Source organism: Fundulus heteroclitus, unplaced genomic scaffold (genome assembly GCF_011125445.2).
Source record: "Fundulus heteroclitus isolate FHET01 unplaced genomic scaffold, MU-UCD_Fhet_4.1 scaffold_654, whole genome shotgun sequence".
In the NCBI taxonomy this organism is placed as follows: domain Eukaryota; kingdom Metazoa; phylum Chordata; class Actinopteri; order Cyprinodontiformes; family Fundulidae; genus Fundulus; species Fundulus heteroclitus.
The window spans coordinates 26,783-51,409 of record NW_023397093.1 but is presented as its reverse complement, the minus strand read 5'-3'; the positions used below and the strand labels follow the sequence as shown (position 1 = coordinate 51,409).

At 43.4% G+C, this 24,627-nt stretch overlaps 1 protein-coding gene across 1 annotated transcript in view; it reads right to left on the bottom strand.

Annotated features, from left to right (window-relative positions):
- Nucleotides 1–24,627, bottom strand: part of map3k22 (mitogen-activated protein kinase kinase kinase 22) — a gene marked incomplete at its 3' end in the record, with an annotated part of 52,240 nt that overhangs the window by 14,234 nt on the left and 13,379 nt on the right. The window contains 8 exon segments of the mRNA XM_036133655.1: nucleotides 63–196; nucleotides 3,158–3,272; nucleotides 3,440–3,556; nucleotides 5,798–5,897; nucleotides 10,456–10,493; nucleotides 12,215–12,312; nucleotides 19,919–19,963; nucleotides 20,374–20,457. Coding sequence (XP_035989548.1) covers nucleotides 63–196; nucleotides 3,158–3,272; nucleotides 3,440–3,556; nucleotides 5,798–5,897; nucleotides 10,456–10,493; nucleotides 12,215–12,312; nucleotides 19,919–19,963; nucleotides 20,374–20,392 — 666 coding nt within the window.

Sequence of the window (24,627 nt, the reverse complement as noted above, 5' to 3'; positions counted from 1 at the left end):
GCCACCCTGAAAAAGGTTTGTAAACAGAAAATAAAATTCATCATGGAGGGAGGGTCTCTTACGTTCTGGTCTGAGGTCTCTGGGATGAACTCCCCCTCGCTGTGGATGCTGGTGTAAGAGCCCTGACGAGCGATCTGCTGCTGCTCCTCGGGGACGCTGCCCGGAGGAGGCGACGTGCGACCGGTGTGGAGGGAACCTGGGACGGGACCAGCAGAGGAAAGATGGTACGGAGGCGAAGAGATAAAGAGCGAGGGTCGGGGGGGGGGGAGACGGAAAAGAAGGGAGAGAAAAACATGACTGAGCGCATTGTTCTTGGATTCAAGTTGAACAGAGTCGGAGGTGATTTACTAAACCTCGCTGCTGCCACCTCTAACCTCAATTACTGTGACAAACGCTCCCCCTGCCAAGCTGCTGCAGAGACTGACGACTTGTCCTTGTCACAGAGACTAAAAACCATCGCTGGCTGAGAGGGAGTGGAGGAAATTCGCAGGACAAAAGTGCTGAAAGTGAGATTCCTACACTGCAAATATTTGTTTAACACAGTTAAGCTCGTGTGTTGTCCCCCCCTCCCCTCTCCTCTCCTGCAGTTAAATGTCTTCAAGGTACCCAGGCTCTCATCACATCTTTGCTCAAGCACAGACTGTGACCGCTCTCCTGTCACCTCCTATCTGCCAGGATATAAAAAAGGACAGAGAGAGGAGCTGTCATGAATAAACCTTCATGCCGAGCTACCAGACCTGTGCCAGGAGGGACAGCAGACCTGGACTGTGACTCCGTTATCCGGCCACACAGAGTTCGACGCGACACCAATCTGTCTGGGAGGGTCAGCTTGACATTTTTGGGGGAAACGTTTGTCTCGCTCAGTGAGATTAAATCTACTGTAAAACGCTGTATAGCTCCTAAATAAAAGCCTAAAATGCTTTAAACAATGCTTTAAAACACGTAAGGATTAAACAGGTTGAAAGAAATGCGTCATGCTCTTGGGGGGATGTTGTTCGCTGAAGAAAAACAGAACGTGTCCTCGCTTTGACAGGATGTTTCCCTGCCTTCACATGCAGTTTGCATCTTCTGCTCTGACCAGCAGCGGCCTTCGTCTCTCCACTGGCGTTCTTGCGATCGGCAGAAGCGGAATAAAATCCTGAACACAAACTATCCTGATCGGAGCTGTTAAGCCTGACAGCTGCTTAATAAAAAGGTGCTTTATCCTGATTTGAAGAGCACCAATCAGGATAATCAGAGGCCAGTTTCCGACGCCAGTCTCTCCACAACATGTTGAAAGAACAGCATTTCTAATTTCTAATTTGTCAGCCTTCCTATAATTAGCGGCCATTACTTATTTATGTCAGCAGCGGAGACAACATATGTGCAAGAGAAAGCAGTCATTGATAAACAGGATTTTACGATTTTAAAAAGAAACGTTTAGCTTTTAAATGGACTTTAGCTTCTTAGACAATCAAAACATGTGGTTAGCGTAGCTAGCATGGCTAACAGTCTCCATGTACATTCCCTGGAGAATTTAGAGCCTTCGCTTTACTCTTACAGTTCCCAGGATTCCCAAACTGCACATGTTTTTCCAGAGAGACTGAGGTTAAAGCTCAAGAGGATGAAACACCATTGAGCCTTCCTGTTATCTGCTCCGCTGGAAGTCTCGCTCTCTCTCTCTCGAAGGCTGAATGGAGAGCAGACGTGCCAACTACAGGTTGCTTTTACTGCCACCTGCTGGCGCTTAGGTACGTGGTATGGTCAGACAGAAAATCGTCCGATTCCGACGTGCGGCCAGTATCTTAGGCTACGCTCACACTGCAGCCTGAAGTGACCCAATTCCGATTTATTTTGCCCATATGCGACCTGTATCTTATCTTTTTATGACAGTCTGAACAGCACAGATCGGATTTTTTCAAATGCGACCCAGGCCACTTGGATATGTGGTCCTGAATCCGATACGTCTCTGATCTTTTCAAATGCGACCTGTGTCTGTACGGCCGGGTCGCATTTATCCGACCTGTACGTCACCGATACTCGACAAACGTCACTAATCTGCGTCCTGCTATGCCAGGGGTGTCAAACTCATTTTGGTTGAGGGGCCGCATTCAGCTTAATCTGATCTCAGGAGGGCCACACGAGTAAACTAATTGCAAGATTAAATAGAACTAATAAATGTGGACTTGTTGTTGATTTTTATATTAAATTAATTTCACTTTTACACAATATATTATGAATAACCTCAGCCTTTTTAAGAAAAGTATGTGCAATTTCAACAATACTTTTACTCAGTTAAACATTTGCTTAAGTGCATTATGCATAAGAACTGATCACAGTGATTGGACAATGTTGAAAAACATTTATTCAAATTTTTTGGAACTTAAAAACACTGTCCTGCATGACATAATACATCAAACAGATAAAAATTAAGAAATTATTAAAATTTTTCCACACCTGAAGCTTAATCTGCTAATTAAAACACAGCGCCCCTGGTGGACAATATAGGAACTGCATATTTTCAATTAAACGAAGTACATGTTTTTTTCAATAATTGTTTTATCATTCTCTTCCTTTTATCTTGTCCACTTGTGAAAGTCAAATCTGATGAGCTCTTTGTGGCATCTTATTGCCACATTGCCAGACAGGACACTGAAAATAAATAAATAAATAAAATAAAAAATTAATAATGATAATGCATTTAGCCACAGGGCCGGACAAAATTGTTCGGCGGGCCAGATCCGGCCCGCGGGCCGTATGTTTGACACCCCTGTGCTATGCAGAAGCGGGAAGAAAGACGACACCCATAACGGACTACAATGAGAGGAGCAGTGAATGGACGGAAAGCTCCGGTTAGAAAATAAATTAATGACCGCAAAATGCACGCCAGCATTAAAATCCATGTTTACTTTAGCAAACACTGAGGACGCTTGCTACGTGTGACGTCATCACGTCCTCAACTGCAAATGCGGGACACTTCAGTTGAACGCATTCAGTTCACGCAGGAGATCACATACAAGTCGCATATATTTGGAAATTTGGAAAACGACCACGCAAAAAAATCCGATTTCACAAAAAAAAAATCGGAATTGAGCATTAAGACCTGCAGTGTGAACGTAGCCTCAGTGCGTCTTTACGCTTGTATGAAGCTGTCCAGCCCAGGCTGATGGTGGCTTACCTGTGGAGTGTTTGCGCACCCTCTCCGAGCCTTTGAGCAGAGAGCCCTTCAGGTCCCCTAATGACCGCGATGACTTCATCTCGCTCTGTTTGTCCCGGCTGTTCACCTGCAGATACTGCGAGGAGGAGGAAGAGGAAGGGATCAGAAGAGGAAGGCCAGGGCACCATGACGCTGCCACCGTGTTACAGGAGGAAGTCTGTGTCATCATGCATTCGTTCATTTAAATCTTCCCGTTCACGACAGCAGCTGGGCTTTCAATGATCTGCATTGTGGGCGACTCACATGGTTGTTTTTAGGGGTCTTCAGCAGTATCCTGAGCAGCCCGTTGGTTCCAGAGGTGCTGCTCAGAGACAGCACCGCCTGGTCCAGGTCCTCCTGGGTCTTCAGGGGCAGCAGCAGCTGAAGGAACGACATAAACGTGAATTTCTTTACCCATTTTTTGCATAACGCCGCAGAGGCATCAAGAATTTCCTGTTAGTCTTTTATCAGATTTTTTCTTTCCTATACACTTAAACCGAAACACCTTCTTTAAGCTTGCGGATGCTTTCTCGAGTGTGACGACGAATGCGTAGCTCCTGGCAGCATTTCAACCGCTGATACACAAGTTTTGCAGTTTTGCATAAATGTTTGCGGCCCATTTTTTTTCTTTTTCTGTTAAAATATTGGCTCCAGGATGTGCATTTCTCCTGCCGACTGTACTGCAAAATCGGAACTAAGAGTAAGTAAAATGTTCTTGAAATTTGTGTATTTGTCCTTGATTTGAGCATGTAAATAAGATTATCTGCCAATGGAATGAGATGATTAGATATACTGCACTATAAATACAATGATGGAGACGAGTTGTTCCAATTTTAACAGCAAAAATCTCATTTCACTGGCAGATTATTTAAACTTGGCTGCTCAAATCAAGAAATACACTCATTTCAGTAAAATGTTACTTTTAGTTCCCTTTTTGCAGTGCGCTGCAAGGTTTCACGTTGTTCAGAGAATCACTGTGCATTAACGTAATAAGGAGATGAAAGGTAGCACAAAGTTAAACCTGGAGAAACAGAAATATATTGAATTTTGCATTTCTTATAAACCCTTTAAAAGCCAAACAATATCAAACGGAAAGTACTCCCCATCTTTCGTGTTCAGCTGCGTCTCTTTCCTGGATGGAGCCGCTGACAGAGCTTGCGCTACCATTAACTCTATATATTTATTTTCCTGTAGAAAACGCCTTTTGTGTTTCTCTCTTCTAGACAAAGCCAACGATAGAACCGTTACTGCAATGCACCATGGGCACTCTTTGTTTTTCTCTCCCACGGAAAGTGCTCCTGGCTCAGGGATTCTGTGCTCAGCTCTGCCTCCATCCTGGGCAAAACTGTTGACGGATCTATTGCTGCCATTACGGAGGTTTTTTTTCTTCGGTGCGCTGAGCCTGGAAGGATTTCCTTGGGATAGCACTCCTGGCACATTGCCGTGTCTCCCTGCTGCCAATAACGGAGCTGCTGCTGCTGCCGTACACTTTGTATTCGTCTTTTTTGCACTGAGCAAGGAGTACCATCTATAGGAAAGGACCTCCGGCCGAAAGCTTTTATTTTTGCTGCCTGGGCTTCTTCAGACAGATAACCGTTTACTAATTACACAATCAACTGAAGTTCACTATACTGCATTGTTACTGCAAGATTTTTGACTCATTTCTTTGTAGTGCAATGAATTACATCAACAGAATATGGGCGACATGATTTGGAATAACTGTACAATAGGCCTCCCTTATAGATGGCTAATAAATATGTCAATAATTAATCAGTAAAAGCTTTATAACTCATTCATAAATGTTTATTATGCATTAAACGGTCCCGTTTCTTGCCACATAGTGAGCATAATCTATTCAGCTACATATTTCATCAAGAGCTTCTTATATTACACATTGCAGACCAAGTTACGCCCATGTAAGCCCAAACCAGTCTGTTAATTAATGCATAATAAACACTTATGAATGAGTTATAAAGTGTTTACAGATTAATTGATAGCATATCTAGAAACAACTTATTAGCCATCTACAAGAGGAGCCTCACTGGTACCATAATTAGATTTGGACTGCATCTGTATGTCTTAGAAAGTGTTAAAATGTTGTCTAACCTAAACTGACATCCTCACCGATGAATAATCACATACTGTAACTTGGTACAGACTTCTACTTTTCTGTGTGGGTTGTTGTTCTCTTTTTGCGGATCTAAAACCAAAGCTTTTTGCTTTTTGGAGTAATTGGGGTGTTAACAACTTGGAGAAGGAAAAACACGTTTTATGCAGCTCACACAGTGTCTGGGCTCTGCTAAAAGCATCATTAACCAAATCATTCTGCAACATTTTGCAGAGGTGACCAATGACACCTTCACAAAGTCAAACATTTACTGCATAATTAGCACGGCTAAATATGTTAGAATGGTTGTTTTTTTTTGCGATACAGAGTAAAAATATTTATATAAATGGCATTCATCATCTATTTTGTCTATTTTCTCTGTAACCGTTTCCTCGCTCTGTGTTTCTGGGAGTCTGTAACTGCATGAAAAGAGTAAATAAGCCACACTGTGTGTGTTTTCATAGTCTACATCATTATCACTATGTCCAGAGTTGGAGAAGCCTTCCTTCTCGTACCTCTTTTTCCATAAAGAAGAGGTCCATCTGCTGACCAAAGGCCTCTGTGACTTTCTGCAGAAGCTCCTTGATCTTCAGCGGCCTCTGAAACGGTATGATCCTAAAAGGCAAGGCAAGGCAAGGCAAATTTATTTATATAGCACAATTCAGTACAAGACAATACAAAGTGCTTTACATGATTAAGATATAGCAAAATAATAAAATGTAGATAGAAAACAGAATAAAAGCAAGTAGGGATAGAATGTAGTAACAAAAAAGAACATTAAAAACAGTAAAACTGTTTAACTAGAACAGTCAAAGGCAATTTTAAACAGATGTGTTTTTAATCTTGATTTAAAAGAACTCAGGCTTTCAGCACTTTTACAGTTTTCTGGAAGTTTGTTCCAGATAAGCGGAGCATAGGAACTAAATGCTGCTTCTCCATGTTTAGTTCTGGTTCTAGGTATGCAGAGCAGACTGGAGCCAGAAGACCTTAGTGGTCTGGAGGGTTGATACACTGATAACAAGTCTGTGATGTATTTAGGTGCTAAGCCATTCAGGGATTTATAGACTAACAGAAGTATTTTAAAGTCTATTCTCTGAGATACAGGGAGCCAGTGTAAGGACTTTAGAACTGGGGTGATGTGCTCTACTTTCTTAGTCTTAGTGAGGACGGGGGAAAAGGGGGAAAACATCAGCAGCGTTAGGAATCAACGGGAAGACATTTATGTTGCAACTGACCGCAGAAACCCTACAAGAAGCACCCCCCCCCCCCCCCCCCGAAACTGGAAAGAGCCTTTTTTTTTCTGCCGTTTTGGTGGAACCCGAGAAACCAGGAAATTATTCATTTATATTAGTAATTTCTTGACGGTGTTTTCGTGGCAAAGAAACGCTGAGGTCAGGTGTGCCAAGGAGAAAAGGGAGCGAACACGAGCCAGGCACTGACAAAAGACTCATCAACGAAACAGAAAGCGCAGGAATAAAAGCTCCTGAGAGATAGCGACGGTATATGCGCGCTTATCTACTCGGGGGGATCGCTTTGACTTGCGTGTCCGACTGCGCCAGAGCGCGCAGACGCAAACCGGCGTGTTTGCAAAGCTCCACAGACATGAGCGTGCTTCCCAATCAGTGTGTGCATCGGCCGCTGTTTCAACAACCGCCGGGGTCTCTCTCCGCTAAGCCAGCACAAAGGCAGATGGGAAACTTCCTGAGAGGAAAAGGGGGGGGCGGGGGGGGGGGAGAAAAAAAAAATCTGGAGCGGCTAAAGCAGCAGGATGTGTGTCTTTCCCTCCTCTTTTAGAGAGTGACAGAGTGAAAGATACAGAGACGCGGAGTTATTTACAAACGGTGAGAGGGGAAAATAAAGGAGACAAGCTGAGAAAATAAGAGACTCTCGTCAGCATGAATTCTTCTTTTTCCCCCGCTATCAGTCTCCTTTAGCTTTTGAAGAATCTGCACACCCCCTCTCCACCTCCCAAACTCTTTATAGTATCCTGATAAAAGAGCTTGTTTTCATCCCATCGCTTCCTCATCAGAGGCCAAAGCTCTGCCTATCTTAATGACTCCTCATTGGTTCCCTCGTTTAAAAAAAAGGAGAGGATTCTGGGAACCGGGAGGCCCTGCAGATCAGAGGCGAGCAGCGATGCGGCTAAACGCTCCCCGACTGTTTAGTTTCAGCGATGATCTGTGCGTGATAAAGAGCTGGAGGGATGTGGAGGAGGGCTAAAAGGGGGATGCTGCACTAAAAGATATGACTTTCCTTCCTCTGTAAGCAAGCATGTGGAAACCCAGTTGCAGGAGGGGGGGGGGGGACGGGGGGGTGAATAGATTTGCAGATGAAAGATTGCCTTCACACGGCGCCCTGGCTTTCTTCTTTCCCTCAAAATCCCAATCATACACGCAGGACAAAAAAAAAAAAAAGAGAGAGAGAGAAAAGGTCTGGCTCCGGTCCTTTGCTCTCTGGCCAAAGGAAGAGAGACACTCTGCAGCGCTTATTTCCTGCCTGAAACCTTCACCGCCTGCCAACGAAAAGAGAAACCTTCCAGTTTGATTCCACTGTGGACAGACGACATGATTATCCTGACTCATGGATTCCTAAAACCTCGAGTGCTGCCCATGCTGCCGGGGCTCTAGCATTTGATCTGAACGGTGTCTGCACAATTCTGCTGCGCCAACAACGAGCAAATAAACTCTCACTGCTTAGGGTCTCGAGTTTTGCTCTTTTTTCCCCCCCTCCTTTAAATTCAAACGTGCCCTCTGCAGGTGTAAAGTCTGTCTGCTTCGGGTTCACGAGCACTCTCTCCAGACACTGGAAAAATCTCGTTCCCACACTAACAACTTCTACTGTGGGTTTATTGATACGCAGCCAGACTGCAGGGCGATGCAGCTTTTTAATTTGTTTGCCAGAATGTCTCAATGCTTTACAAAAACGTTAAAAAAACAAAACAACTGGACTTTTTTCCCAAAGTTCGAAGACGTTTCGCTTCCTATCCAGAAAGCATGTCTGGAGTAGTGTGGAGCTCCAAGCTTTATAGTACTCTGCCCAACAAAGGCCTTGTAATGGCTTAGAGAGTCCAGTTGTTTTGTTTTTTTACTTTTTTTGGAGAGACCATGACCTGGATGACTGAGAATCTTCACCAGCGTCTTAAAGCTTCAAAGAATGTTCTACTGCTTCGAGCAGCAAGAATGCACTGCGTTCATATAATTGCCTAAAATGTGTATTTCACATCTAGCAAACATTAAGGAACTCCAACAATCACTTCTTTTCCCTTCGTTTGCCTCTATCTAAATGCAAGACTATACCAACAAAGAATTTGCAGATGGTGAGAATGAGAGTAACGACATGTAGTGAGACGTGGTGACAAGAATGAGACAGGGATGTTTAATTTGGTGTCTAAAAAAACAAAACAACATTATACAGGACCCTCCGAACTTCTTTGCACCCTGCTCGGAAATATTGGCATTGAACGCCCCCTTTTACCGATAAGGCAACTCTGGCCGTGTTTCCATCCAATTATTATGTGACTTTTGAGCAAATTTTTAAAATGTCGGAAAAAAGAAAAAAGCAAATCACACGTTTCCCCATACTGGTTTGTAGCTAACTAACCAGGCGACGTACAGCGTAATGTCGCCATATGTTGACGTTGGCTGTAATAAACAGGAAGTAGAGGTTGGTAACTAGCAGGGACCACAGATCAGTAATGGAGCGAGGCTTTAATCAATGTGTTGATATTTTTCCCCACAGATTAAGAAATCCTTGAGTCTCTTTGTCGGTCCACACGTACCTGTCGTTGCTTCCAGCCCTGTTTTATGAGCGTTATGGGAACATTCGGGAAGACGCTGGCTTTAGGAACAGCTGATCAGTCATGTAAAATAAATGTTCGCTATGTCAGAACTGATTCAGGTATGATAGGTAGGATTACAATCCTGACTGTTCCTGGGGTATGAATAATTTTGCACCTAATTTATTTAAACGTTGCTACATATATAATAACACCCATAATGACTGAATGCAAGCTTGACACCAGAGCTGCATACAGAGTTGAAATGAGGTGACGATGAGGCATCACGAATGGACGCGGCAAACGCGGCAGAAGGCCTGAAGATTGCCAGAAACAGGAAGACAATAAGGATGAAAGTACAACTCTCCTCCTAAATTCACACTCAGGAAATGAAAACAAGAATGAAAGAGAAGCTAGTCGTGCTGGGAATTAATTTATAAATGGTTGAGAAATTAAAGGTCACGCCTGCATGGCATCTGAACTAGGGCTGGACAGTATAGGAAAAAAAAGCAAATCGATAAAATAGAACTCATACTGATTGATATCGATAATTATCAACAAATTGAAAACATGCATTTTAAGTGCAGCCCTGGCCATTTTATGCTGTTGCTTAGCGACCTTTTTTTTGGTTAAAGAACAAAAACACTGAATCGAAACTCAACCCTTTATTCAACCAACTTTTTTTTTACCAAAACTGCAAGTATTTAAAAAATTAAAAGTGCTGTCTGAACTCTTTGAAGGGGGCGGAGCATTCCTGGGTCTGCGTTTGTGATTGGCTGGGAGGATGTAATGACATCATAATCTACATGATAGGCTAGAATGCAAAAGGAAGGAAACTTTTTCTATTTAACTTTTTATCATCGTTATACGTCTATCGATCGATATAACATGAAATAAAGTTATCTGCTATTTATTCCTACAAAAAAAGTGCTCAAATGGTTTAGATGAGGCGCTGAGCACCTCCTGCGACCGTTTTCTGCCGCCGACGTGGGATAAAACGGCACGAAGGATGCAGCGTGAGACACGATATTGATTTTGGGGGGAAAGAGAGGACGGCGAGCTCAAAGACTTGCTGCTCCCCCGTCTCTCTGCCTTTTGTCGATGCCTCCTTCTCCCTCAGACCTCCCTGCATCCTTCTCCACTCTATAAACCGGCTCCAGAACGCCGGGCCTCGGCTAAATAATCCCAGCAGGAATTTTTCCTTCACTTTCTGCCACTTTGGCATGTAACCGCGATTTCCTCCCTCGCACTCAAAATCCCCGGCATGGCGAAGCAAAAACAAAAAGGATCCAAACTACAGAGTTCGGATTTGGACAGTTCGGAATAAAAAAAAAAAAAAAAAAAAAAAAGAGTGAGAGAGAAAGAGGAAGAAAAACAATAAGGAGGTTTCCAACATACCGTTTTTCTCTCTCATGCTCCAGCTTGACTCTTAAATCCTGTTAAAAGGAAGAATAACAAGAGAGAGACGTTAAAAGGGGTGGAAAGTTAAAATGATTCATGGCTTTGTGAGGGATTTTGGCCGGCTGAATAAAGCCGGAGAAAGAAATTAGGTGAAGCATTATAGCGCCTGTTGTTCCTGTTCTGAAATAAAACGTGGGTGGGGGGTGAGGGGGAACGACGTGACACAGTCTGTGTGTGTTCTTGTCAAAGTCGCAGCCAAAGGGAGCAGGAATCTGGAGGAGCCTGCAAGTCTGCGTGAGGTCATGTTGATAAACTAACACTGTCATCATGTCGGCGCAGGGGATTGGGGGGAAATTGTGTTTGTGGGGGGGTGGGGGTGGGGGTGGGGGTGGGGGGGGTGTAGCTCCTCCTAGCTGCTGAGGAAAGCAGCTGTCTGGGCAGAAACTCTCTCTGCTCCTCACAGTTTGTTTATGTCTCATCATAAACACCGCTGCTTTGAGAGGATCTGACAATTAGCATTCTGTGGACAGGGGGGGTCCGTAGGGGGCGGGAGGGTGATGGGGGGGCCAGGGGGTCTGCCTCTGAGAGCGACGCGCGATGACGGAGGGAAATGAGATCTCAGGAACGTGCAGGTTTCTCCATGAGGGAGGGCTCATAAGCCGTCCAAAATGAGCTGGCTTGGTTTTTAGGTTTATAATCTCAAATGAAAGTAAACAGAAATCCCCTTTAAATCTACTCACAATAAGCTGAGCTGTTTGAGCCCCCCAAACCCCCCCACCCCTTTAACTACGGCACAACCTTCCCCCGACTTTGGCAGCCCGGCAAAATAAATCAAAATGATGAAGTGGCTGAGGTACTGCGTTAACCCACAACAACAATGAAGGTTATGGGGACAAGCTAATATACTGCTACTAAAAAAAAAAAATCTATGTAAGTCAGATTTATATTTAAGGAGATAATAAGCATGGAGTTAATAAGTGGTACTGATTTACATCGTTCACACATAAGCTGAATTATCCTACACTGAATACAGCGTTATGAGTGGAAAAGGTTCCAGCTTCAAAACCAAACCCGGTTTATAAACTCCAAGTCGAGTTTAAAACCTGGATCCCAGAAGCTCTAGAGGCCAAAGAAGCAGTGTGATGTTCCTTCTTTATATATATATTTAAGAGCTTTTTAATTACAAATTCATTTATTTCTAAAATATTTTTATGTTTAAATGATAAAAAGAGGAACAAAATCTTGAAAATCAATAATTTTTCCTTATAAACTCTCGTTCTCTATAGTGAACCAGATTGGGGAAAAAAGGCTAAAGCAAATAGCAGACTTTTTCACACCGTGTAGGTCCCCTGTTAGAGGATTAAACAACTAGAAAAATCAACAACTGCGAGCTTTAGGAGCTATAAGCAGTCTTTTGTTAAGCCCAGTCAATTTGTCAACGTCACCGGTAAGTCCTCGCCTCTTATTCATCCTCGTTTACCGACTAAACTGGTTTCTATGATACTCGGTGGCTACTGTAGAAACTCGCCTGTAGAATACGAACACGTTTTTATACGCAAATGAACAACATTAATGGCCGGTTATACTAACTCATAGTTGATCCTGTTAAGGGAAACTGCATTTGGACAGACGCGGGATCAGTTTCATCCTCAGATCTGGCTGATCCGTGTCGGCGGTGATATAAAAACCGCGGCGGGGGGTGGGGGGTGGGGGGGGGGGGGGGGGGGGCGTAAGCGCGTCCAGATGTGCGGCGTACCTGCTTGTAGAGTAAGGTTCTGTTCTTGAGCTTGTGGCTGGAGAAGCGGCCCAAAGCGGCCAGGTCCTTCATGATGGAGTTGAGCGCCTCCTCGTCGTCTGCGGCAACAAAAAGAGTGAAAAAAAAACAGAGACCACTTTATTATGTCATATAAAAAAAAAAATGAAATCAGATTCTATATGGATGTTTTATTTTTGTAACACTCTGAGGGCCGTGTTTGAGTTTGACTCGATGCTTATCTTGCAGCTAAAGCTTGCAGCTGGTGTTGGCTCAGATCAGGTTCATGAGGCAACACCTGGGCTGCTACTTCCTGTTCTTGCACCATCTGTCAAGTTTCCACTAGTGGGAAAATTCCAGTGGTTGTTCACACATTTAAAAAAAAAAAAAAATTGTTTTCAAATCATACATGGGCCTCGATTTCTCGCATTCAGACGAACGGATCTTTATCACATGATTACGGAGAGGAGTGGCGACGCTGCGTGAACAGTCTGTTAATAGCGCTGCGACTGATGGGTCAAAGATGCTTAATAATGCAAAGAGTGCATCGACTGGATGAGCTTCTGTTGCAAGAGGGAACTAAAAGTAAGTACAGTTTTCTTGAAATGAGTGCATTTGTCCTTGATTTAAACAGGTAAGTTTAAACAATCTGCCAATGGAATAAGATATTTGCACTTTAAATAGGAACAACTCAAATCCATCATCTTATTAAAAGCGCAGTATATCTAATAATCCCATTTTAAGGGTAAAATACTCATTCCATTGGCAGATAATCTTATTTACCTGCTCAAATAAAGGACAAATACACTCATATGAAGTCAAATTTTATTTGCTTTTGGTTCCCTTATTACAAATGGAGAAGTCAGAAAGGCTGCAAAATTAACAACGAAAGCACAACTCCCACTTAATAGAAAAAGCAAAACGGAACAAAATCTCTGCCTCCTCGTGTCAAATAGGAGGCAATCATGCAGATGAGCGTGCCGGGCATTATCATATCAAGAGGCGTTAATGGAGGCGATTACAGGAGCCGTGCCTACGATATAAAAGAAGAGGGGCTTGCCCTCCACTCCAGAGCCGTGAGCACATTCCCTGCAGAAACACGCACACGGTTCCCTCTCTCTCTCTCTCTCTCTCACACAGAAACCAGGCCAGGTGTGACAAACAGCACCTGCAGGAATGACCGCATTCTTTCAGCTGAAGCGACACTCTGTGAGAGCGGCTGTCTGTGCAGCAGACCACTGGGGGGACGGCTGACGCAGAGCCAATCGGTCCAGAGGAGGTCACCCCGAGGACGCGGGACACCCTTCCACGAGGATGGTGATAAGGATGCATCGATGTGGAAAATAACTGGAAACTGAATTGTTAGGTCCCCCCCCCCCTACATTGTAAAAAAAAAAAAAAAATTATAAAAAAAATCTAACTATGTCAATTTAATTACAAAATCAAGTTAATTTGTGATGAATATCTCTAGCTGGTTTTAAAAGGTTAAAAGATGACATAGTCCCATCAACTACACGGCAAAAATATTGAGCTTTTCTCTAAAACAGCGACTGAGTTTCCTTTGTTTAAAAGTAAAAAGTGGAGCAATAGCGTACCGCGAGCGAGCTATTTTTAGAAACGTAACGTCACGATGACGTCACATCACGTGGTACGCAGTAGGGCAAGCTTGCATAGTCCGCCGCTGTTTTGCTGTAAAAGAGACGTGCGTTACCCTTGGTTTTACTCGGTAAAACGACTGCTTTTTCCAAATCTAAGACCATGGTTTTTAAACATTGTTGCTATGGAACGGGCAACAGCGACTCGAGGTACGCTGATCGGCCGCATATGAAGGATGTTTTTTGAGCTGGGTTCACCGGTGCGGTCGCCCTACACAACAGTTCAACCCAGAAAAACTTAACAAATTCACCTACATATGTAGCAAGCATTTTGTTGGAGGAAAGGGCCCAACCGAAGAACATCCTGACCCAATTCCAGCGACATCAAGTAGTGAACAGGTAAGAGTATTTTAGTGGCCGACATGTTAATAATGAAGCACCTGCTACCATGATAGCATATAGGCTATCATGGTAGCAGGCGCTAACTTGATACCCTGCTACCAGGATAGCTTACTCAAAAACATTTCAAATAAGACAAACATTAAACATATACCGATCCCTGGACGGTGATTACAAACAAAAAAAACGGCCGACGCTGCCATGATCGCCGCGCAGGAAAAAAACAACAAAGCTTACCGTTCGATCAACTTGGCCCGTTTTCCGGTCTTTTTAAGCCCTCGACACTCAAGCCATCGTTTGAGCTGAAGGTTGGTGTGTTCTTCGACAGTTCAACCAGTAATCCGTGCACCTGGGACATCGTCTTGGGAAAGTTTAACGGCTATAAAGTCGGTCATATCGCTGTTTCTGTTGCGCGTGTAATAGCTGGTTGCTACGGGCGTTCTCTACCTGTATGTCCTACCTAAGCGGCAAAAGGGGCGTTGCTCTTGAGACGGTGACGTCACGTGCGCGGTACGCTATAAGAGATGTAGCACAATAAAGTGTGTCACAAAAACACCAACCCTGATGTCTATCCGCCTCTACAACTACCGCTCCGTTTAACATTTCTCCAACCACTGGTTTTAGCAGACTGGGGAGTCTGACCTCTGAAGACCAGACCATCATGGCTGGTTTGGATTTCTACGGCAGCAGAACAGTCAAAACCAGTGTGCGATAATTAACGCACTGCACAAAGGGAAGTAAAAGTCAATTTTTGTCTTGAAATGAGTGTATTTGTCCTCGATTTGAGCAGCCAAGTTTAAACAATCTGCCAATGGAACAAGATCTTAGGCCCTTAAAATGGGAACAACTCATCTCCATCACCTTATTTCAAGTGAAGTATGTCTAATTTTCTTTTTTTGGGGGGGCATACATACTCATTCCATTGGCGGATATTATTTACCTGCTCAAGCCAGGACAAATACTCTAATTTCAAGAAATCTTTACTTACGTTTTACAGTGTGCCCCTTTTTCAAAGACTCTCTGACTCTTAAAAGCCACAATTATTGCCACCTCAAGCTATTTCAATAAAGTAAAGGCAACCACAGCATTTTTTTTTAAATTTATACTTTTTTTAAGTGGATCAGAGCTTCAGAAAATTGTGTATCTTGACAAACACGCTCAACGGTTCCGGTGTGAAACAAAGGATGAATATGTGGAAAAGCACCACATGTCCATCATTCAGCAATGGCGGGGGAAGTGATGCTGTGGGCCTCAAAGACCCCAGGAGCCTTGTTAGAGTGAATGGCACCACAAACTCTTTCTAAAACCGGGGCTTCTTTATAAGAAAATCTGGCAGACTCCAGCAGGAAACTGAAAATGAGTCACATTTGGGTCAGGATGATACGATCCACAACACACTGGCCAAACTAGCGGTTCACCAGGCATAAATGAACCTTCTCCCCAGGACATTTTTGGTCTCATGACTATTGATTGAGTTCAAATTAAAGTTTTTTTTCCTCCCAGCCTGGACTACAAAACCATTAATTTTAACCAGACTTCTTTTCACACATCTTTCCCCGCCTTTAAACGTGTTTTGTCGTGTACCTGTTTCTGAATGAAGGAAACCCTGAAAGCAATTAAAAGTCGCCTGGATGACATGGAACGTGGAACTGGTCTGTAAATGTAACACAACATAAAGACACGCTGGACACGGCTTCACTATTTGGAGCCAGTATTAAAAAGTTAAAAAAAACATTGGCAGTTCAATGGAATGCAAATGGAAGTTACAAATTAGCTTACCAAGTCCCAGGTTTTGAGTAAACAACAGAACGGAGACCGATACACACCCTGGTGCTGGACTGTAGTTGTCTTTAAGAGCCACGCTGATTCATTCGGTGCTTTTAGAGTCAATCGTTCCGCCTCATATTGCGAAATAGTCCCCCATCAGCCTCACAGACCTACACTCTGTGTTTCGTATTGGTTGTAGCGCCAAATTCATTCAGCCGCACTGAAGCTCTGCTCCAGCGAACCGCCACCCTACAAACCTCTGAGGTCAGGTAGCTAACGTGGAGCGACATCCATCCCTCCTAGCCAAACACACAAGTGGTATTTCATTACTTCTGTATCCCGGTCCCCATTCGGCAGCTGGAGAGCTCAGGAATGACCCACAGCTCTCCTCTTAGCAGCACCCCCCCCCCCCTTCTTTCACTTACAGGCAAACTAAATAATGCAGAACGATAAGAAAAGTTACACCCACCATATCTCAGCTCCAGTGCAAATAGTGGAAACAGAACAAGTGGGTGGATTGGTATTCTTAGAACAAACGCCGATAAATCCGGCAAAAATCTCGTATAATTACCCAGGCCAACGCTTGCGGCTTTATTAAGTCAGGGCACTAAAAATAACAATGTCGGAACAATATGCTTTTCCTGTGTTGCTGAAAATTTGCCTAGTTTTTTTTTTTTTTTCCCCATGCAGCAGAAAACCTAAATGTTTATTTGTGTAAACGCCTCCAACTGTGTGACGGACGAACGACCTCCGGTGTCCTCCTCTCCGAGCCTCTTTAACAGATGCAGCACCACGAAAGAAAAGAAATCACGCCTGAGCCCCGCGCTTCGTTGGGCAGAAACTACGCAGCGGCGCGCGCCGAAGCCTCTGCGCTGACGCGAACGCGGGAGGCAGGGCCGCTTTTAATCTACGCCGTCAGCGCAGTCGGAAGACTAATGGCTCGGCCTGTCCTCTCTGAGCAGGAAGGAACTGAATCACCGTCTGTTCTGAAAATGAGCGGGCAAACCTGATCTCCCATTGACTCAAGGAGGAGAAGAAAAAAAAACAACTTTCCAACTCTAACTGCACAACATTTATTGGGACACAAATCTCTCTGGTTAGATGGTCACCTGTAAAGGTCTTCACATGAAACGTTCCCCATTTTGTCACAGAAAAAGCGAAAACATCCACGCATTTATGTGATACACCTACACAAGGTAAGCGTTCACCTCCCCCTCTGAATTTGAAAGCCTCAAATAAAATGAAATCAAGTGCAGCTAACTAAGAAGTCGCCGCATTAGTAAACACGGCGCATCTGTGGGCAATTCAATCTCAATCCAAATCCTCTGAAGGCCTCATGGGTCTGTTGGAGGACATTAGTGGAATCAGCAGAGAGGAAGAGAATAAAAGCTGCTGAGAAGTTTAAAGCAAGGGGTGGATCGTAGAGCGAAGGGCGCGCTTGAAGGGCGGGACGTCAATGCCAAGCGTGCAGCCAGGAGATACAGTTTAAAGTGGCCCAGTCAAAGCCCGCCGCAAAATCAAATCAAAAATCTGTGGCAACACCTGAACGTTGAACTCCAGATCTACACGGGTGGTGGAGACAGATTTACAGCTGTAAATGAAGCAAACAGCTCCACAGACTGACAACGGGGGTCTGAACACAGACGCGTTTCACACTTCTCGGATTAAAACGTTGAACAACATGCATAATGTTCCCTAAGCCTCATGACTTGACTCTCCGTGTCATCACAGAAATGTGTGGTTGCGATGTGAACAAAGTCGAAGTGGCGTCAACACTTTCTTGGAAGGCGCCGTAAAAAGGGGAACCGCTCTTCTTTCTTCAGCGCGAATCTAAATGCGAGCTTTTAATAAAACCTGCTTATTCTGTTCATAACAACGCAGCCATTTAATAAGCATTAAATAAATGAGTGAAAAGCATTTTTAAACCTATAGAATCAGTGCCTCTCTCTCTCTCTCTGTGCTGAGCCTGCACAGGCCCAGAGGCTCCAGACTACCCCGTGCACTCGCAGTCAAGGAAACAAAACAAACACGGTCCTGCACATGTAGAAATGTGTGTTTCTGTGGAAGGGGGGGCACGGTTCGGCGCAGGGAGCCGGTGCCGGGTGCAGAGGGCAGTCAGCCTGTGAGAAATGCGTGGTGGTGCACAGAGCCGGCCTATAAATGAAATCATTGCCTGATTCACGGCCGCTCAACAGGAAGGGGGCCAGCCGACGGCGACAGAGTGTCACCGACTCAGAAAGCGGCTGCAGAAAAGCTCCAAGCGTGAGCGACGGTTTGAGTCTGCGCTGCAGGTGTGCAGCCCGGCACACCTGCAGGTGGCTTTCCTGAGCTCCCCTTCTCCTGTGTCGGGTAAAATGTGACCCACAAAAAGAACAGGGGGGAATTCCAGGAAGCCGGGGAGAGCGAGCGGCATTGCACAATGGAAACTGATTGCAGGACATTGCATCATCACTCTGCGTCTTTCTTTTCTTTTTCTTCTTTTCCTTCCTTTTCTCGGGGCTAAGCTGGAAAACCGTGACAGTGGCAGGAACCGCTGTCCAAGACAGTTAACAGAAAAGGAGATACTCGCCCGCGTCTGCCCACTGCAAAAACGGAACTTAAAATAAGTAAAATCTTCTTAAAATTATTGCATTTGTCCTTGATTTGAGCAGGTAAATAAGATGATTTGCCAATGGAATAAGATTTTTGCACTTAAAATAGGAACAACTCATCTCCATCTATTTCAAGTGCAGGATGTCTAATTATCTTATTTTAGGGGTCAAAATACTGATTCCGTTGGCAGATAATCTTATTCACCTGCTCAAATCAAGGACAAATACACTAACTTTAAGAACATTTTACTTATTTTTAGATTCGTTTTTGCAGTGCCGCTCAACTTAACCCGAAAATGCACCGGGGTTAAGCGACCAGCACGGCTCCTTGCAAGTCAGCGGCCGGCAAGGCAGGGAAGAGTTAGGCAAGCTGCCTGGGAAGACATTGAGGGGGATTTCCTAGAGCCCAGAGACGCGTCATGGGAAAGGCATCCGGCAGGGATTAGCAGCCGGAGCCAAAACGTGTCCTCACTCCCCCAGCAGCAGCAGCCAGGTCCGCTCTCTGACGCACGACGCACGCTCGGATGCGCACATGCCAGCTATCGTGAGCGGGGCCCGCCGTGGACACGAGGCTCGCAGTGCTTAAAACACTCAGGGTTAATCTTTCACTGAGGGTAATAACTCTGATGTCATGTTTGGCATCGTAGGAGCGCAACAATAGCCGCGCAGGCGGTGTTTGCACAAGGTTTGTCCCCAAAGTCTTAGTTTTTGGTCGATAACGTTTCGAGTTGTGCAAATGGATACACTGCGTGCCGTTCTTGTTTTTTTTTTTTTTTTACGTCGCATTAAATAAAGCCCCCCTGTATGGGACGCTCCGACTGTGTTTCCACAGGGACCTGTTCACCACAAGAAGCCATGAGACGTGCGCACACTGCCGGCTCCTTTAAATCTAAACCAAAAAGATTCAGAACCGCTTATCCACATTTATTTTTATGCAACGCTTGAAAAGGTTTTGATTTTAACACCCTGCGTATAAAAAAACAGATCTAAAAATAAGAAATAATTTCTTAAAATTAGTGTTTTTGTCCTAGATTTGAGCAGCTACATAAGATTATCTGCCAATGGAATGAGCGTTCTCACCCCTAAAATAAGATAATTAGATGTACTGCACTTGAAATAAGATGATGGAGATGAATTGTTCTTATTTCAAGTGCAAAAATCTTATTCCATTGGCAGATCATCTTATTTACCTGCTCAAATCAAAGACAGATACACTTATTTTAAGAAAATGTTAATTATTTTTAGTTCCGTTTTTGCAGTGTATGAACTGCGGCGCGCTGACAGCCGGTCGCTGGCGTGTAAAACACACTTTTCCAACAAAAGATCCATCGGCAGTGCTTCAGTGCTTAGTTTACCTTGTATGTTTCTGAGCTGTCCGGGTCCATTCGGGAGACCATCATCTGAGGGGGAGAGGGGGAAAAAAGCAACAGTGATTCAGGATCATAACAGAAACATTTCTAAAACAATTATTGCAACGGCTGATTATGTTTGATTGGTTAAAAATCAAGGCTTATAAATCAGACATCTGTCTGTCAGGGATTCCTATAAAAAGTTCATTAATCTTCACATCTGATGAGCGTGAAAAAAAATAAAAGGTACTGGCATAAATCCCTCATTTTCAAATGAGACGTTTAATTATTCGTCTATGAGCTTTCCTTCTATTTTAATACAATTTTGCTAATTTTTTGGGTTATTCTCGTCTGCACTGCTCGTGCCAGAGGAAGCATAAGGGATGGGCGCGCTATCTTTGCAAAAGTGCAGGTTTCTATATGAACACGCATACAGCGGCCTGCTTTCAAAAGACACTCACCCATGTTTACTGTCATCATCAGGAAGTGGCCCTGGTGAACTCGAGCGCAGAGCTCAACTTCTCTCTGAAAACGAAGACTTCACCCTGAGAGCAAAAACAACCAAAAAAAAAACAAAAAAAAGAAATAAACGACAAAGGTTTTCAACATCTGTGCAACGTGGCTTTTCTCGTTAAGCTCGCTGCATAATGTTTCTGTGATTACATGAAAAACAATGACTAAACAGGACACAGGTGGTGGTACCAACACAAAAGCTTTATTTCCTAAATCGCTCTCCGCGCTTGCGTTATTTATTTAATCTTTTTTTTTTCTCCTAACCTCTGGAGATTGGCATATCCTTTAGTGAAAAATAACAACACAGCAGTCCCAGAGCTGCGTTTGATGCTGGCTGGCGACGCACGTATCTTTATTGCCTCTATCGAAACTGCATGAGAGCCTCAGTGAGGGAATACCTCCCGCTTAGTGGTGTAGCCGCACGCTTCCCATGATGCACCTGAAACCTGCCTCAGGTTAAGACCAGGAGCTTCCAAACAACAACGCCAGCCCATTTTCCATGCATTCATTCGGGGACACGGAGAGAAACTAAAGACAAAGAATGCAAAGAAATGGATATTTTGCCTAAATGCCCCAAAATCACATTTCTGTTTTATATCAAGGAATCCACTAATATGCCCACGATTCCTGGAGATTAGAGCTTCCTTTCATACATTTTTTCACTTAAATTTCGTAGGAAACATTTTCTTGTTTTCTGAGTGCAGAAAAAGAAAAAGGGAACAGCAACTTTATAAAAATAAATAAATAAACAGCTACAGTGCAGCACTGCGGTCATGAGCTCATCATATCTGCTCCGTTACGTTATGAATCTCTGGCCCAAACAAAGTGTTCTACGTGCCCTGCAAAAGGAAACGGAGCAACGCATAGGCTTAGACCTCATTCTAGGTTTTAATTTATGAGATCGTATGTGAAATCAAGAATAAATACTGTGGGAGATCAGTTCTTTAAAGTTAGAGTCAGTATTAAACGGCACACACTTCCTGGGGTAGAGATTATTTTTTTAACTATGAAAAAGAAAAGATCCAGAGGTTGTTCTTTAATAAAATAGAAAAGCATGTGAGCTGTAGTGCCTTTTCACCAAAGACGGTCCAGTTTTTAAACCGGGGCTGGCGCCAGAACCCGTGCTTAACGGAGCGACGTCATTAGAAACGTCAAATACATCTACCGTTAGGGTCGCCCCTTGTTACATCCCGTTTGGGCGAAGGACCGACGTGCATGGAGACATTCTAACCAAACAAATAGCCGTGGTAAATCTTTTGAAAGTAAACTGTGTGCTATTCTGACACAAATTAGACTGTTGTTTTTAAGCGTTAAATAAAAATCATATTGATCCATACTGATAATTATCAAAAATTCAAAACATATATTTTGAGTGCAGCCCTGACAATTTTAAACTGTTCCTTAATGACCTATTTTTAAATAAAGAACATTGAAATCAAACTCAACCCTTTACTCAACAAACTTTATACCTGCAAATCTTTTTAAAAAAAGAAAAAAGAACAAATGCTCTCTGAACAATTGGAAGTGGGCGGAGCTTGGTGTGACGGACCTTTCTTGGGTCTGCGTTTGTGATTGGTTGGGAAGATGTAATGATTCTAGTATTAATCTACATGATAGGCTAGAACGAAAAAAGGAAGGAAAACCTTTCTTCTTTTTAACTTTTTGTTGACCCTTATTTTTTTTCCGTCTGTTGCACCACACATCTATATTGTTATTGAATAATCGTCCGGCCCTAATTGGCTGCTGTTCCCCGACAATCTTGCTTACTGAGATAGCTCCAGTTCTCGGTTCTAAACCTAGACTTTCTCTCAATGGGAACACAAAGAACTGGTGCTTTGTAGGCTGGAGCACCAGTTAAGCCGTGGAACCGGTTTGGTGGACAAGGCGCCTGGCAGGTCACCGGTTGTTTGAACATGCAGGATTACAGCTAGTTTTTTCTGTTTCTAGTTTTTTCAGCCTCAGTGTCAGAAGGCCAACAGAGAAACTCCTCAGACGGTGTTTATGCAACAATGTCTGCTGATGAGCTGTTAGCTCCACGCTTCAACGCGTAATTAGTCCGATTTAAGGGCAGAGCGGCAGCGTGTGGCGCGTATGTAGAGCAGCAGACTGCAGGCTGGCTACCGGAGCAGATAGCCTGACTAATTAACCTGCTAAAGTCAGCATGTTATACTGGAGATGCTCCATGCAGCTGCTTCTGCTGCATACATGGAGCAGCTGGACAGCCGTTTCAGAGACAGACTACTGCATCCCAGATGCTCTAAGGAGCGCTTCCGCAGGTTGTTCCTCCCTGCTGCTCTGAGACTTTATAATCTCTGCTGCTCAAACATGTAACAAGCATCTTGCATATTATTTCATACTGTTCTGTAAATAGGCTGGTGTTTTTCCCACTAGTTAACTTAAATATTTCATCTCTTTTTTCACCTGAGAATTCTCAACAATTGTGCAATATTTACTCTGGCATTTATTTTAGTTTTTTTTTACATTTCTGCTAAAGTTCATTCTTTGCTGCTGTAGAGCTAACTTTAGATTAGATTAGCTTGTTTTTTCATCACTATAAATTGTGTGTAACTGTGTCACTGTCACGTGGGACAATAAAGGAATTTATCTAGTCTTAAAAAGAACAGAATGGCAAACAATATAATAATATTCTGCCCAATTAATATGTTTACAAGTGACCTAAAACCAAAGTGAGTTTGTTTTTATTCTATATTGCTTTGTGGATAATTATGTTATGAAAATAACATTTAAAACCATAAATGCCATAAATGAACGTTAACATCTTTATATGTGTAATACTCAATTCTTATCATTTCCCCAGCTTGTTGAAGTAACAGTTGCTTTTCTGTGTGTATTTAATACAACTGGAGCTCATTATGCGTCCTTGTTTTAAATTTGCATGTAAATGAAGTGAAACTGTGAGCTGCTTGTGTTTATTCAAAGTTAGCATGCCATAAGAATCTCAAACCAAAAAAAACATTTATATACACCCTCATCAAACACAATGAGACAATGTTTAATTCCTTTAGCTTAGCACTTAGCCAAAATCTGGGAGTAAATATTGAATATCTTTTCCATCTATTCCTATGGTTTGAGTAAGCTCAAAAAATATATGCCATAACAATCGACACCAACTCAGTTTTGTAATGTATAATAATGTGGGTTAAAATAAAATAAAATAAAAAGATGAAAGCTGATCTGCTAAACTATTTTTGTTCAGTTAGATTTGAAAAATACTACAGCGCCATTTAACCTAGTTTTCATCTAATGTCTCCATAATGATTTACACAAAGACACTCACACAGCACCCATTATATGTTGTAAACTGGATTCCAGATCTATCATAGCGTAACATCACGAGCATCTAATCTCCTTTCCTGCTAAAGCAGTGAAATGAAAAGGATTTGGAAATCTGAATTTAAAAAAATTTAAAAAAATCTTAATGCTGACATCACTCTCCCAAATAACATGGCGAAGGTTGTGGGTTCGATTCCAGCTTCCCCTTGCCACATGTCGATGTGCCCCCAGTTACATGGGGAGTGCTGGCCTAGTGGTTAGAGCAGCGTTCTTGCACCCAGAGAAGGATGCAAGTATCTGGTACGATCCCCAGTGCCTGCACTCTGGGTCCCTGAGCAAGACCCTTAACCCCAGAACGCTTCCAGTTGTTCAATTTGTACGGGCAGATTCAGTTTATTTTTATTTTTAAACAGGCTGGCATTTCTCCAGTGTCATTGTTGAGTGTGCTTTTAAATCCTCTAGCGCTGTGCACTGCAAATGCGACTCATCCCTAACATTCAGGGCAGAAAAATGGCCCTGCTTGTCAGAGGAGGCATAAAGACACTCTCTTCTTGGGTCCGAGAGAAAACTTTTCGCATGTCACAACGGCAATAAAAATTATCCCAAGAGCAATTTACAGCCCAAGTGGCCAGCAGAGATGCGACACAGTGTCACAACACGCTAAATGGATTAATAGCTAACAACTCTGCAAGTATAAACAGACAGCATGAGCAGAAATGAGACTCGGCTGACCAAAAAATGTATTCAGGATTAAAAATGACGATAGAGGAAGGCAATACATGGTCTGATGAGAGGTTTCACAGAGCAACTGAAACAAGGGAACCCGACATCTTCACGGCAAATATCTGAATCCGGCTGCGCTCGTTTGTCTGCCGCCGCTGACCGCGCACGAAACAGACGAAGAACAT